Genomic DNA, 15,905 nt, shown 5'->3' with positions numbered 1-15,905 from the left:
TAAGCCTTAATATTCTATATATATATATATATATATATATAAATAGTCATCACAAAATGAGAATTTTACAATTAAGGAGTTAAGGATACTGCATTTACAGGATCCTCTTATTTTTTCATTACGACGTTCCCCGCAAAACTTAAGCTCCTTCAGTTGGCTCGCTATACATTTTCTGAAGTCGTAGATTGAGAGGTCAAATAGCTCAAGCCCATTCCATATCCATACTGATGGCTACACCAGCCAACTACAAATTTCATTCCCCTTATCCATTCCTCGTTATGTCTCATTGTCTCCGCCCCACAAAAGTTCAAACCCCTAGTACTTCGAACCAAAATATTAGACCCCACAACTTCATCAATATCTCCACCTATATTTTGTCAGTGGTATTGTGTTTATAATCTAGATCGACGTATACATTTTATCGGATTAAAGGGCGTGTGCCTCCTTGTAGAAGTAAACGGGCGACCTTTTAAGGAACCTGATAAGCCGATATCCCAGCCTTCAACGTTCTTGGGTACACAGACATCGAATAAGATTTGACCAAGAACCCCATGAGCATTGATGCTTGGTGGGTTAGGAAAGTGGATCACACCTTCTCTGCGTTCATTTTGCAGCGTCCCAACATCCCTACCTTCATAGTACTCCATTGAACTGGGCAACGAGGATTGATTTCCAAGTACTAGAGAAGTTCCCTTATATCCATTTGAACTGGCTGCTGCTTTCCTGAGATTACGCAGAGGCTCAATTATCTCATCATCCCTTGCTTCTGCACCCAGTCTTTCTCCGTCAACTCTTTTAAGTCTCCGATAATGAACTACAGATGCTTTACCAAGGAGCTCTGTCACAGCAGCCCTGTAGTCGATAGGATAATGCCTGTAGTGGCCTGCAACCACAAACCAACATATCGAATAAGTTCAAAGTCATGCCATGCTCCAAAATTTTAAAAAATAGGAAAGGAAAAGAAAATTTAAGTTGCAAAGATAGAAAACACAGCACTTAAAAAACAGGATGATGTAAATTCTTTCTCAAACTCAGTTTTGTACTCAGACAGACAGTATGAAAACTAATTGTTTCATTGTTACAAAATACTTTTACATATGTACTGAGGTAGAAAAACGAGACCAGTGCAGAGATACCATAAAAACTTTATAAGAAAAAGCATTAGTTATTCAATTAAAACATCAACTTGAACCGGTGTGCACCATGCAGTAAAAGAATCACAACTGTCTGCACATTCATTATGTGTTTTACAAAGACTAATAGTAATAGTCAAGGCAAAAAAAAATTTCTATGAACTTTAGGAGCAGACCTACGTGAGGAGAGCCATTCCACTTTACTAATTTAATATCAGCCCCAAGTTCTTGTAGCCGTTGAGCAAAATTGCAAATAATCTGGTAAGGAGCAAGGTCATCATCTTCTGAGCACAAAATGAGATATGGGGCCTTCATTCTCTGCAAAAGAAGAATGGTGAAAACTGGAAAATATATATATATATATATATATATATGCATTACATATATAGAGATAGAGACTTTTAAAAAACACTAAATATGTACTTAATTACTTACCACAGAGGAGTATAGAGTCTGCCAATAATCTGCACGCTGTTGTTCAAACTTACTAAGGAAGAGGGCATCAAGGCTAGAAGCAATGCCATGGGCTATCCATGATACTATTCTTGGTGGCTGGGAAATTTTTAGGACAGTTGGGTGAAGAACAAATTTTGTACCCAAATCACTGGTAAAATCCACTGGACTGGAATCATAGATATAGCCAGAAATACAATCTCTAACCAGTTGGTAATCACCCTTCATAGAGAGAGAGAGAGAGAGAGAGAGAGAAACAAATTAAAAGTAGTTAATAGTACTGAGAAAATATCAAACCATATAAGTACTAGCAAAAATAAGACAACTGTCTGAATTCTCCTTAATATAGTCAACTCCATACGAAGTGTTCCGAAGTAAAAAACAATGAGTTTGGCCTTCATATGCTATTAGCTATTATCTGATTACTTTAAAGTGTCTTCAGAAAACATTTTGGATACATCATATAAGTTAAATAGCAAAGGAAAAAAGATATTAATAATAATTCATTATCATAATTCAAATCTCACCAGTTATTTTTTCAGAGTTATCATAATTCAAATCTCAAAAGAGTCTAGCCGAATATTTCATGAGTAAATTTTTTGAGGCAGATAGACACTACATCTTTCATTCTCAATTTATTAAATAGCAAAAGAAAAAAAAAAAAAAAAAAAGTTACCAGATATGGTAGTGCTTCGCAGTTCCCATCAATTATCTGAGACAGAAGAAAATGTATTCAACTAGTCATTGCATTCCCCAATCACTGAAGGCAACAACGTAAGTCCATAATATAGAACTGTATGGAGAAGTTTACCTGAAGAAGCCTGTACATACAAGCCTTTGGACCGCCAGAAAAAGATGCCAAGACTACTGGGCATGGCTTAACTTTTAGCGCCTATATTTAATTTAAAGTACAAAATATGTCAGTCATTTTTCAGAGTTATCATAATTCAAATCTCAAAAGAGTCTAGCTGAATATCATAAGCTAATTTTATGAGGCAAATAGACATTACTTCTTTCATTCTCAATTTACTTTCTGTAAAGACTGTAATGAACGGATTTGAATGCAAGTAGGGATTCCACCACATTAAAAACATCACGAAATGTTATTTAGATGGTTTAATTAAGTAAATCCAAATAAAAGTTTCCTTCACACTTTTAAAGAATTAAAACATTAGTGACTGACCTCCACAAGTTCATTTAGGATGCCAATTGCCAAATTTGTAGCCTTCTCTGGGAAGAACCTGCAAATATCAAAGACGTCAAACTCAAGTCACTACACTGTTAGTAAATTAGCTAAAGGACAAACTAAAGTTCTAAACTTTGCAAATGTAATTAGAAGAGTGCAATTTATCCAAGCATCGGTTCCTAGTTTTCCAGTTGTTAATTTTGATCTTAAACTATGGAAGATTGGTTTACAAGAAAATCAAATAATCAGTCAACGTGATACAGAGAATGTTATGTAATAGCAAATATGACAAAAAGGAAAACAACTCTATTCAGATTCTGAGTTACGATTGCACAATAGCTTAATAAAGCCATAAGCTATCAAAAACAGAAAATCAACTATATATATACATACGACTACAGCCTAATGAAGTTATTGATGCAGCAAATGCTTGTACCTCTTCAAGTTTTAATGAATTATAACATGATTTCCGTTCTCCAATAATGATTTTCAGTTTAATTAATTTCTACAACACATTCAAAATGCCTAGCTATAGGCAGCAGAAAAGCGCCCATAGGAAACAATGATAGATGGGGCAGCTATTTGCAACTCGAGTTCAGGAAAAATGTATCGTCAAACCTTCAAGAATAAAATAAAAGACGCTCTCTTGATTTGGGGTAAAAAATGATAAAGAAATAGTCAACAACTGACCCAACATCTGACTTTTGGCCAACAGGTATTTTAGTGCAAAAAAGAAAGAACAGATCGGAAGTAGCAATCAGCATAACCATTAATCTCAACAAGGAAATAAGATAGAGAGATCCACTCTACCCTGCAAAGCTAATATCCAATCCAAGTAACAACTATTAATGACCAATAACATGCCGCTCCAATCCGAATATACCAACCGTAACAAAAACCCACTTAATTCATAATATAGCAACTAGCCGTAAACAAGCACAGATATTCCAGACAATCGCAGTAGACAAACATTCTCATCAAACAGTTGTGCAACAAAGCACTCAAATAACCCACAAACTCTATCAATCAACCAGCCTGACTTTAAAAACTAAAAACCAGAAAGTTAGACAGCGACCATGCTAAAAGTCCTTGACCGAATTGAAGATGAGACAAAATCTTTAAGAAAAAGAAATAAAATAAAATCGGCAAAATTGAGCTCACATATTGAGAAATTGGGAGTGGCAGACGAGTGAATTCCATCCCAGAGACGAGTAGAGCTGCACATAACTGTTCAGGTGCCTTTCTTGGCTCGACATCCATGCGAATAATACCACTATCCCTTCAACTTTCTCTCCGACCTCCTTTCTTCCCCAGTAATACCTACCCCCAAATCCCCACATTTTCTCCTCCGTTCTTCTAAAATTCAAAAATTTTCTTCAATATTTTCTCCAATAACAGCCTGGAACTGAAAAATCGTTTACTTTCTTGACGATATTCTCCTCGCTAGCTATCCGGAAATTTGCAGAAAACTAGGCTTGAATCGTTGGAAGAGACGAAAAGAGAGAGAAAGAGAGAGAGAGAGGCACTGGGCAGGATATTCGCTCCACCGTATTTTGTCTTCAATAAGTTAAATTATTGTGCAGCCTTCTTATTTGCAGTGTATTTTTTTTTCATAAAGCAGATAGGAGGAGGAGTTGTAATCTTGAAGGTTTTAGATCTCCTGCAACTGGGTAGCCTTAGATTCTTGCACTTGGCTTCTATTCGCCACAAAAACCGTGCCACGTCCTCTATAAGATGTGTTAAGTGGGCATTCACATTACAGAAATACCCCTACTCCCCTGGTCTTGTCAGTACCTTATTGGTGAATGTCTATATCGGATTGAGTCAACCAAAAGATTTTTAAACAAAATCCCAGTGGAAAAAAAAAAAAAAAAAAAAAAAAAGCACTTGGAACGAATATACGACCGTGAGTAGAATAGCATGATGGCGCTCTTTATCCAATCCCCAATCCCAAGAAGAAATTAAAAAAATAAATAAATAACTTTGAAAAGAAAAAAAAAAAAAAAAACAAATTTTTTTTTTTCTTTTTTTCCGTTTTTCCGTGTTTAGGGTGGAGACATTATCGTGGTTATCATTCCATGGAAAGCCACATCCGTGTCCAATTAGATCTGGCAATTTGGATCATGACACGGCAATACGATTCGAAAACGATACGAAATAAATGGGTTTGGGTTTGTTATAAATGGGTTCGGATCATAATCGGGTCAACCCGTTTAACACGATTAATAATCGTGTCATTTTCGGGTTGACCTGTTTAACTCGAAATTGACCCGTTACGACCCATTTATTAAACGTGTCAGTTTCAACCCGACACGATTATATACCTATTACAACCCATTTAAATTTAATTTTAAATTAATATTTTATCACTAATATAATATTTAATAACTAAAAAATATTATAAATTAAAAATTTTATAAAAATAATTTTCTATTACTAATTTTTTAAAAACAAAAAATACATTTTTAATAAAACAAAAACATAAAAATAAAAAAAAAATAAAAAAAATTTTGGGTTAATAGGTTAATTTTCGGGTTAACGGGTTAATAGGTTAGTTTTCGGGTTAATAGGTCAATTTCAGGTTAACGGGTTAATAGGTCAACACGACCCGTTAAAATAATCGTGTTAAACGGGTCGTGTCGTGTTGACCTGTTTATAAACAGGTCGGGTTAGTGTTTTAAGTATTTGACACGAGTAATAAATGGGTCGTATTCAGATTAGGCATTTTTGACACGATTATTAAACGGGTTGACACGAACACGACCCACCAACCCGAATTGTCAGGTATACGTTCAATGGCGTAGTTATTCTGCTTCGTTGACGTAAACGGCAACACAGTGTAAATTCATGACCACCCACTTTTACCGTCAAGACTTTAAAAGGCTAATGCTTTTTTTAGGCTTTCCTTCAATGGACTATAAACAGAAACTCCAATAGAATAGTCATAATCCAAGAACAAGCAATCGGGTTTTATCCAAGCTGAAGATGAAACACTAGAGCAATTAGGAGTCTAGTCGATGTATAGGCGTATATGATTTTGGTTACAGATGATAATTGACTACCAGACTCTTTTTACGCTATCAAGCAATTTCCTTTTTTCCTCTTCATCAATATTTGGTATAGTACGATATATTAGACGATAGTTGAGTTAGCAGACAGGTGATTATGAGTTAAGCATACGTGACTATCTTATCGTTTTTAAATCTAGGTATGTATATGTATTACTGAATTAGGATTCATTTTTTTTTTTTTTTGGGTCTTTGATTGTGTTTTGTTTACACTTAATTGTTAATTCCATAGATAATATGACACTATTTCATAATAAAAAAATTTTAAAAATGAATTAAATTTAAATAAAATATGTATTAATATGTATTTCAAAGTGTTAAAAAAATAAGCATAAAATGTTATTATTATTTACCCATACCTACCCAGTCAGCGTCACGTTACAAACCTTCCTTCCGAGTTCGGAAATCACACAAGGTTGTTCAACCACGCATAAAAACCTCCACCACCTTCACATTGCCAGCCATTCAACATGCTAACCGAACCCTTTCATACCCCTATACTCTTTTAATATATTAATTATTATTATTTAATATTTTATTTTACTAGCTTCACCGTTACGTAACTCTCGGCCGGCTTCCCTAAAGAATGGGTCTTCAATGCAATTGCGTTGACAAGTTCCACTCCAATATTTTATAATTTTTTAGATTGACTTTGTTCTCCTCTGTTTTTTATTTCCTTTATACGTACGCGCTTCCCAGATATTATCAAAGTCATCTAGTCTTCGAGTGGATGAGGATAAGATTTATCGAAGTCATGCGGATGTAATGTTTTAATAGTAATTAAAGAAAGTGAAACGAAAATGTGTAGAAAGGTCTTTTAGTAGATGTATACGACTAGCTGATAATAACCACACTTTGGATAAATAGACAGCCCACCTGGTCAAATTGCACTTATCAAATATCCTTCAAAGGCCTCTTTATCTTTTGCTTTCATTTTAACTAAATCCCAATTTTCTTTTTTCTTTTTTTGGTTAAAATCCACACTTTCTGATACAAAGCAATGTAAGAGGCAACCCAACCTCTCAAAGAAAGACTACTGACTTATCTCCAGTAATAGTTTCTGAAGCGCCTCAGATGTGAGAGGGATGTAGAAGCAATCCTGTCCATCAGAATGCCTTTTGGTCTTAACCAGCTCATGATCTTTGAATTCTGTCAGATGAGCGTTAAGTGTAACCTGGCTACTCACTAGGAAGCGTTCTCGACAGACGGTGTACAAATCATTAAGCTGCATCCCTGAAGTAAAATATGTAGTTGAAAATGGTAAGTACTAATTTGCTAGGCTCCAGGATATAATATGCATGTTAAACCAAAACATCCATATGTTCCAGAATCCACATCTGCTTACCTTCTTCATCAGGATGAGACAGCTGATATTCTGCAAGAACTTTGAAAACACTCTGAGCATTTGGTGTCAAACTCTGTAAAACTATCGCAGCGGTTTTGGCAGTTTGGGTGGTATTGCCATGAGCAAGGATCAGAGGGAAGAACATTCCTTCAACCTTGTACGCTGCAAAAGTTGGAACATGATACCAAGACCAATTGAACTGGGTGTGCACCATCTTCTTGTCCCACACTATCAACAGAATAGAGTATGTAAACAATCAGATCAAAATTGATTGAATACAATTAAACATAACATAATGTTGAAGTAACACTACTGCTGTATAATCAAGAGGTATAGGTTTGTACTCTGTGCATTTACAGATATGGAGGTAATTTTCAAGACCAACATCATAATGGATAAAGCTATTGAATAAAGAGATGATAAGGAATAGGGTGAAAATAGTAAATATGCCAACAGTTAGTTTTAGCATTCTCAAACTGTAAAATAAATTACAGAAAAAGTAAACCTACAAAGTGGGGCATTGACATGGTCTATAGATGCAATCACCCGGATATGGGAACACGAGGCTAAGCGTGCAAGATATTGTTGAGTTTCAGTGTCTCTTAAACCAGGCCCATCAATGTTGTGAACCAAAATGCATATGAAACAATCATTTTCGTCCACATGTGGACCATTCAAGAATGCAAGAAGATCATCCATGGATTTTGAATTAAAAGACTGTCGAACTTTCGATAAGTTTTCTGAAGAAGTCTTTCGTTTGGTCTTCAATTGATCACATAGAATTTCAGCTAAGGCTATCAGCACCTACATTTTAAACAAAGGAAATCAGTATCTCGGTTCTCACAACTTGGCCTCTAAGCCTCTTACTTTTAATTAGTATGCTGTTCCATTTCTCCTGGATATTAACATGTTTGCAGACAAGAAAGATGACCTATGCCCTGTCCCTGCTTGTTTGCTCAACAGGCATTTATTCAAGGGAGAGGGTTTTCATTTTCTCCTTGTTATATTCATTTTTTTGCAAATAAGATAGCGCCAAAGAGTAGGGAAAGATAACACAATGACCTATTACCCATGAATCGCATTTCAGTGTATGTACCTGTTTTATATTAATTGACTGGAGATAGCCATTGATTACAAGTACAGAATACTCTGTAAGTGCTGATGAAGCAAAATCCTCCAACAATGCCTTTTTAGATCCAAATCCATACATTAGAAGGCCAAATCCACACCTAGATATAAATACATATATATATATATATATATATGTAAAGAGGCGTACCAGAATTAGCTATAATCGACTCAATACAGGCTAAGAGACCAACACTCAAAAGAAATCAACTCATTGCATGAGACATGACAGAAATTACAAAGTTATACTCGAAGAAACCTTGTCACTTGTCATAGAAACTGTTGCAGATTCATCATCACTCAAAAGTAAAAGCAAGTAATATGCACTTGAAATTAGAAACATAAAGGTCTTCATCGAGTTTTCACATGGAAATCTAAATAAGAAAATATATATAGCACAAAAAAAACAGCCTCACAGTCTTTAAGAAGTACAAATAAGGCAGCCACCTAATTTATCCAAAGCACCTAATACAAGGGGCAAAGCATAAAAAAAATAAAAATAAAAATAAACAACCACGCAAAAATTGAAATCTGCTAATGTTGGTATACCTGAGCTCGAAAACCCATCTGGGGTACAAACTCTTATAACTCTTCATTAAGTCCTCGATCTCTTTCTCATGCTTCGGCTCAATGTTATCTGCCGCTGCTCTCAGTTCCTGCACATATGACATTTTTAAGCACTAATTTAGATTAAATTAAACTAAATAAGAAAAATGCGAGTATTCAAAAACCACCCAGAGGTTTTCAACTTCAACCTACCTGTTCATCGACGATGTTGATATCTGAGAGCTTATGAGTGGATTTCTTTCCAGAGCCGCCCAACTCCTTTGCCAGAAAGTAGTTTCTGGAAAACCCGAACTCTTCTTCATCACTTCCTCCGTTCATCTCCATTACTACAATCCTTAATTGAATCAGGGAAAATTCCACCCCTTCAGCCTTTACCAATTACAGACTGCCAGCATTCAATTACAGACCACAGTCATCGTCCTGCTCCAACCTCCTGGCCTCCCAAACCCATCTGCAAAATGACAATTCCTGCCCTACAGTCTTCCACTTTTCCCGCGATTTTCCCTTCTGGGCTGAATATACGGATCGATTATGAGTTTGGGTTGATCCTTCTAAGCCCAATCACTCTTAGTTTTATTAGTCAAACGGCCTGTCTATTGATACTACATCCTCCTGGTTGGGCTTTAGTTTAATTGTCCAATGTTTCCGCTATGGAGTATTGCTATGGAGAATAGAAAGGGACACCTTTTTTTTATTTATATATATATATATATATACTATTCATCAATCATGAATCATGATTCTAATTCTAACAAAATTTGGAGACTTGTAATTCTAGAAAAGAAAATAATGAGGACTGCAACTTACTTTCTTTTTATTTCTTTTTCAACGTTATAATATAACATCATAGGGGACTGAGATTTGTAATTTCAGAAAAAAGATAACATTACTGCCAAATGCCAATTTAGAAAGCAATCCATGTATACATCTTAATTAACAAGTATCATCATAATTATCAACATCATTACCATGTGGTTTTATTACTGGGGACCTATCATTATTCATCATCATCAACCTTTTTAGAAAACGTGGCAAGTATGTTAAATTAATTTTAAAAACTCAGTTATAAATCTAGAGATTAAATGAATTATAACATTTTTTTCATAAGAATATATAAATATAGACTAGAACCAAGGACATTTCAATAAGTCAATTTCAATTGATCACCTCAAGCTTAAAATGAATAAAAATGAAAGTCAAATAGCATAAGAAATAATATTAAAATTATAAAGATATTTTTTCATCAAATTTAATTTGTCGAAGCTTAAACTACCACTCGATTTTCGGACTGGGATAACTCAGGCAGTTCACCATTTGTTTATTTATTTATTTTTAAGCTGTGATTACGATGCTTGCACTCGTTCGATTAAATTATTGTTTTAAAGACATGGTTTATGAATTTTAAACTTAATTAATTACATCTTTATATTTTATTACATAAAACTTACATTTTAGTTATAGATAATTTAAATATAAGAAATAAAATATATATAGGAAGCTACATTTTATAATAAATAAAATAAATTTAAGTTAATTCCAGGATGATTATGATAGATAGCCAATCATAAGTTGAGTAAATAAATAAATAGGAAAATTCCAAACAATGTTTTTAGTACAAAAATTCTACCAAAAAGAAGGGAAAAAAAAAAAAAGGGGATTAAGCAGATGATAGGTATTTGCTTCAGACATGAATAAATAGCAGTGACATGGCTAACGAGCAAAGGTATCAACTAATATCAAATAGCTTTCGAGTTTTTGACCTCTAAACAAACTAATTTTTATTTATTTATTTAATTAGTAATAAAATATGGGAGGTTTTTAATAAATGAGACACTGCAACCCCAAGCGCACGCTAGCACTCGCACAAGGCAGGAAAAAAAAAAAAAAAAAAAAAAAAACACTCGACTCCACCACCACCCCTACCAACAATCAAGGAATCATCGAAAATAATCGGCCGATCCTCTAATAATTCTCACCAGGCTATAGGCAAATTTCCACAATTATCAAAGTACACCCTCTAATTTTGGTATATTTATTCTTTTTAACTCTAATCCTCCTCCTAATTGTAGAAGCCAAGCCAGCTTAGTGCAAATCGTCTCGTCGACAACAAAAAAGGAAAAAAATCCCCACACACAGCAAAATAAAAGTAAGGGAAAAGCCGAAAACACTTTCACCTTCTGTTTTTGGAAAGCAGAAGCGATAACGGCTGGTGTCGGGTGTTTTTAAGTAGAAGCTAAGTCTGTCTTGGGTTTGTTGTGATCTACGTGGTGGCCGATCTGATAAGAGGAACGAAGAGTTAAGTGTTTGTGTGTGTGTGTGTGTGTGAGAGAGAGAGAGGGTTTTGAGGGATATGGCGGGATGAAGGTGAAGGAGAAAGGAGAAGAAGATGGCGAGGGTAGAATGGGGAAATCAAGGGAGAGGGAAATGGGGATGTTCGTACAAGAGGACCACTCTCATCGTTTGCTCCATTAACATTGTTGTTGCTCTTTACGTTCTGCGCTCCCTCTACGCTTCTTTATACGTCTACTCCGATAACGATTCGCGTGCCGGTATATCTTTCTATTCTTTTCTTTACTACTATTGTTATTGTTATTTTCTTGGGTTTGTTGAGTTCTGGGGATCTCCGAACTTTTTTTGTTTTTTGTTTTTTTGTAACCTCATAATTTTCTTTATAATTTTGAGGCAAATTTCGATATTAGTTTTTGATGTCTTTAATTACCCACTTGTCTTCTGTTGTGCCCACTTGGAATTTATGGTGTTCTTCAATTTTAAATGCTTGTTGATGAAGGGATTTGTTTATTTATTTATTTATTTATTTTTCAGTTGTTAAGTACACCCCAGATCAGATTAGGAAAATGGAAGAATCAGTTCGGATTCGTAGAGCAGCCGAACCAGTAGAGCTTGCTAAATTGGTAAGATCTGGTTGATAGGACTTATTTTGATGATGCATAGCTTGAGCCATTAGTTCCCAGTGTTTTGCTCTAAGTTGACTAAATGAAGCTTGCTATCATTCATGTCGACAGGTGAAGAAGCTCGAAAACGAGTTTTCCAGAGACGTAACAGTGATTGAATTGCAGCAGCATGTCAAACAGAAAATAATGGATGAGATTATTCAGAGGTTGAAAACCTTGAGTGCCAATGCTAATATCAGTGAGCAGAGAGGTGACTGGTGTTTCTCAATTTTTACGTGATCCTTGTGAATGATAGCATGTTTAATTCTTCATTCGCATTCCAAAGTAATAGTGTTTCCCAATTTCCATTACATTTTTCATTTTGCAGCTGGCTGAAACATTTTAGCCAATTTAGTTTAGTGAATTATTAAATGATTGTGCATGAAGGTAGAAAAGATGTACAACCTACATTATGAATAATATTTTGCAATCCTGTTCTGCCAAAAACGATTGGTCTATTATGCAAAATTGCATACTATTAGTCATAGCCAACGTGGTATGGTGAAATTATTGGTAAGAGATAGTGTAAAGGTTAGGCGAATAAAGATGAAAATGAATTTGATGGTTTGGCTAATGCAGATTTATGTATAGGATGATCAAAGAAGGTTTTTGGTTGTTTTTCATGCTGACTTCATATAGCCTTGAGATTACCTTTCTCATATATCATGGTGATTTGAATAATATTCTCTAAATTTGATGGAAAAGAATGTTAACTGTGAAGATGAGGTCCATTTGTTTCCTATTTGGACACAATATGGCTTTTTGCTTATGGAGTTAAGTCGACTAAATGGACTCCTAATATATTTAAAGGTTTTGGGAATGGAGGAAATTTTCTGTGCTTGGATTTTCAAGAGAGCTTGGCCACAATAGGATGTGACAGAAAAGCAGAAATAGATATGGAATCTACCACAGAATGAGGAAATTGAAAGGGATAACTGAAATCCTGCAAGCAGTGGAAGCAAGTCCAAGATTGCTGCTAAAGATAAGAGATAGTAAGTGATTTATGGGAGAAAATCAGAGGAAGCATTAGGGATCTAGGGTTGATCTTTTTGGGTAATTTCTTCTGGTACTTGTTAAAAGGAAGAAAACGAATTTAGTTAATGCATTCATAATGTTCCAGGAAGGATTATCAGCTATTGTTAATGTAAATAGGCAATTATGCTGTTGCAATAAGCTACTTGATTCTTCAACCAATTCCAAAAAAATTTTGTTTTATTTATTGGTATAAGTTGTAATTCTGTCTGCTTCTGGCTCGTTCTTGCTAGTTATCTTGTTGTTGCTGTTTGTTTTAATAACAGAAGCTGTTGAAAACTGGCGCAAGGAAAAACTAAATGAAACTAAGCGGTTAACCGTTGGGAAAGGGACTTTTGATTCCATTGAGCATGAGGAAGCAGGTGTGTAATTTGCCTTTAAACTCTTATGCTTTTGTGTTTTTTAAATTATGTTTGTCTATGATACTCTAGTTCTCTCAGGGGCTGGAGTGAATATCTATGCTATTACTGAACCATGTCTTTTGATAATATGAATAACATTTTTTGTAGAGGTGCTGATAAGAGCTCTGGAGTCCAATTGGGCAGTGCTGTCAGAAGAGATTGGCCTTTGGATACCACCTGAAATTAATAATACAGAACATGATGATAAACCTGACGGTGAAGAGGAAATAGGTAATTTATAGATTTCTACTGGAACTTCCCTCTATCTCTCTCTCATAAACCCACTTCTCAAGTAGAGTAAAATTGTAAACCTATATTCACTTTGAAGTATCTTTTTGGAAGTTAAAGATCATTATTATACTGGTTAGCTAAAACTGAGAGATGTATGCAATTCTTTTGGCTGGCAGATGTTTATTCTATTTATTGATTAATACTTTTTCCTGTACAGAGGATCAAATTTTGCCTGGCAGGCCACTTCCACCCGAATGCCATACTGAACTTCATACAGATTATGCTGGTGCTGCTGTTAAATGGGGGCTTAGCCACCACAAAGAGAGTGCAGCAGACTGCTGTCAGGCTTGTTTGGATCAGGCTCGACATGCAAAGCCAGGTGAAAGGAAATGTAATATATGGGTTTATTGCCCATCTGAGACAGGGTGCCACTCCCCAGATATCTATCAACATAAACATCAAGAGTGCTGGCTCAAATATGTAAGAATCAACCCTGCCCGTGATCTTTTTGGCTAATCTATTGTTTTCTTTCCATCTATTTGGAGTTTCTTACTGGTTTCATTTAATTTTTATCCGGATTCACCCGGGTCTTATTTCCTGTTTTACAATATGAAAAATTCAGGATGAAAAGCCAAGACGGAATTTCAAGGACAAGTATCCAGACTCATACAGAAACTCCCATCCGACTGCACCATTGGTTGTTCCATGGGTCTCAGGTGTTGTCAGTGGGTAATTGAGTTTTAGCCAACAAATTGGGAACATTTTCCCACTGCAAACTCTATCAGGTTGCGGAACTATTACACAACACGCAGGAAGCTAACTCCACTGGAATATGTATCATTCTCCTTGGGTTCATTAACATGTTTTCTTTTTCATTATAGACACAGGGAGATTCTTTTTTTTCTGTTTTTTGGTTCACATTTTTTTTTTCTTTTTTCGGAAAAATAGATATAGAGAGGGGGTTTGTGGCGGGGGAGGAGGAAGTGAGTCGTAAGACTAAGCATCCATGTTTGTTTGATTGACAAGGCAAAGTAATTTTCTGCAATGCGGGTATGGCATGGCGGCCATTCGTTACTTGGAAGGGAAAAAGCATTTTGTCCGTTGATTATTGTTGGGTCAAAATTTGTTCATTATAAGGGTGTGTTTGAATTCTTGAGCACTTTAATGCTCTCTCAAATGAATTTCAATGGTTATTGTCACTGCATTTTTCACCATCGTATTGAATGACTCTTTTTACCTATAAATAATTTATTTATGAAACTTCAGACCCAGTATAATTATGGTAGATAATAAATTTGTACAGTAAATGATGACCCAAGAAAACCGTACAACATTGATGCTTATAAAAGTAACTTAACCCGTGAATTCGTGACCCACGCCTACTGGTCCTACAGGTCCTACTCCCCCACTGGTGCTTGACTCTTGAGCACCAGCTACAGAGATGTTGTCGGATTGCTTATCTAGCTCTAATGGAGCATACCCGAAATGCAGAAACTTTAAAATAAACGATTGGCAATTCTGTCATTTTTATATTATTAACCTAACCGGTAATCGGTGGTAATCGATAAGAAAAGCGTACAGTGCGACTTCTTGGAGGCCCAGCCCGATAACATAAAGTGTCTGTTTGTTTAGTAAAAAGAGTGTAGACATCACAAGACGAGAAGGGACATGGGCCTTGGGAATTGGAAGGAGGCCCCTCATTGTCACGGTAGGTTGGAGGTTGAAGCATATTCAATGTTAAATTATGATTTCTTCCTTACAGTTTCTTTAAAATATAATTGCATTTTGGAATTTCATAAAATAATAATAATAATATTATTAATAATGTTCGATTTATCAAAATTATTTATTAAATAATATGGTAATATTTGATTAATTTATTTAATATTTTTATATTTAAATGATATAAATTTATCAATAAATAATAATTTAATGTATTATTTAATAAATAAATTTAGTAAACATTTTAATATTTAAAAAAATAAAATAATATCACAATTTGGTTGATGGCACAAATCGCAATATCTCTTTATTAATCTAGTTGACATGACTACGTGACTTCATGATTTACTAATAAGTGATAATACACGCTCATTTGTTGCTTATTGTGTGAAATAAGGGTAAATGAATGAAAATGCTAGAACTAGTAAGCTGAAAGAAGATGCAACTAATGAAGAAATTCTTGCAAGCCCTAGATAATTTTCAAAATGAGTTATGGGCATAGATTGTTCAAGGCATATAAGACATTGGAAATACTCAGCAAATTTACGGTCTCGGCCACTTTTCTTATAAATTAATGGTTGAAAAAAGCGGAAAAGAAATTGAACTTATAAAATCTATAGTATTTATCAATTAGGTTATATTGATTGCGGTGTAAGATCATATCTTTCTTTATCCTTTTTGGAGTTGA

At 34.9% G+C, this 15,905-nt stretch overlaps 3 protein-coding genes across 3 annotated transcripts; 1 reads left to right on the top strand and 2 right to left on the bottom strand.

Moving 5' to 3' along the window:
- LOC107420926 (uncharacterized) lies at nt 1–4,371 on the bottom strand. Its single transcript, XM_016030000.4, has 7 exons — nt 3,934–4,371; nt 2,770–2,827; nt 2,398–2,478; nt 2,263–2,298; nt 1,569–1,808; nt 1,310–1,451; nt 1–883 (listed from the first exon to the last, which is right to left on the bottom strand). The coding sequence occupies exons 1-7, from the start codon at nt 4,110–4,112 to the stop codon at nt 393–395; spliced, it is 1,227 nt and encodes a 408-aa protein (XP_015885486.3). The 5' UTR covers nt 4,113–4,371; the 3' UTR covers nt 1–392.
- Nucleotides 4,372–6,694: 2,323 nt separating this feature from the next.
- LOC107420877 (origin of replication complex subunit 2) lies at nt 6,695–9,368 on the bottom strand. Its single transcript, XM_048475375.2, has 6 exons — nt 9,073–9,368; nt 8,863–8,969; nt 8,282–8,414; nt 7,695–7,989; nt 7,186–7,413; nt 6,695–7,073 (listed from the first exon to the last, which is right to left on the bottom strand). The coding sequence occupies exons 1-6, from the start codon at nt 9,202–9,204 to the stop codon at nt 6,874–6,876; spliced, it is 1,095 nt and encodes a 364-aa protein (XP_048331332.2). The 5' UTR covers nt 9,205–9,368; the 3' UTR covers nt 6,695–6,873.
- Nucleotides 9,369–10,729: 1,361 nt separating this feature from the next.
- LOC107420931 (uncharacterized) lies at nt 10,730–14,709 on the top strand. The gene is made up of 7 exons (XM_016030015.4): nt 10,730–11,429; nt 11,704–11,792; nt 11,904–12,042; nt 13,130–13,225; nt 13,373–13,495; nt 13,713–13,975; nt 14,118–14,709. The coding sequence occupies exons 1-7, from the start codon at nt 11,267–11,269 to the stop codon at nt 14,226–14,228; spliced, it is 984 nt and encodes a 327-aa protein (XP_015885501.1). The 5' UTR covers nt 10,730–11,266; the 3' UTR covers nt 14,229–14,709.
- Nucleotides 14,710–15,905: the final 1,196 nt, after the last annotated feature.

Source organism: Ziziphus jujuba, chromosome 5 (assembly GCF_031755915.1).
Source record: "Ziziphus jujuba cultivar Dongzao chromosome 5, ASM3175591v1".
Classification (NCBI taxonomy): domain Eukaryota; kingdom Viridiplantae; phylum Streptophyta; class Magnoliopsida; order Rosales; family Rhamnaceae; genus Ziziphus; species Ziziphus jujuba.
Note: the sequence above shows the minus strand (reverse complement) of the source record. Positions and strands in the feature narration are given on the sequence as shown.

Coding starts and splice junctions, on each gene's coding strand:
- LOC107420926 (XM_016030000.4), bottom strand. CDS start 4,112: ATGTGGGGATTTGGGGGTAGGTATTACTGGGGAAGAAAGGAGGTCGGA. Junction 2,828..3,933: donor CACTCCCAATTTCTCAATAT/GTGAGCTCAATT, acceptor TGATATTTGCAG/GTTCTTCCCAGAGAAGGCTA. Junction 1,809..2,262: donor GCGAAGCACTACCATATCTG/GTAACTTTTTTT, acceptor CTCTCTATGAAG/GGTGATTACCAACTGGTTAG.
- LOC107420931 (XM_016030015.4), top strand. CDS start 11,267: ATGGCGAGGGTAGAATGGGGAAATCAAGGGAGAGGGAAATGGGGATGT. Junction 11,430..11,703: donor CGATAACGATTCGCGTGCCG/GTATATCTTTCT, acceptor TTTATTTTTCAG/TTGTTAAGTACACCCCAGAT. Junction 11,793..11,903: donor CAGTAGAGCTTGCTAAATTG/GTAAGATCTGGT, acceptor TCATGTCGACAG/GTGAAGAAGCTCGAAAACGA.
- LOC107420877 (XM_048475375.2), bottom strand. CDS start 9,204: ATGGAGATGAACGGAGGAAGTGATGAAGAAGAGTTCGGGTTTTCCAGA. Junction 8,415..8,862: donor AGATGGGTTTTCGAGCTCAG/GTATACCAACAT, acceptor ATTTATATCTAG/GTGTGGATTTGGCCTTCTAA. Junction 7,990..8,281: donor AGTCAATTAATATAAAACAG/GTACATACACTG, acceptor TTTAAAATGTAG/GTGCTGATAGCCTTAGCTGA.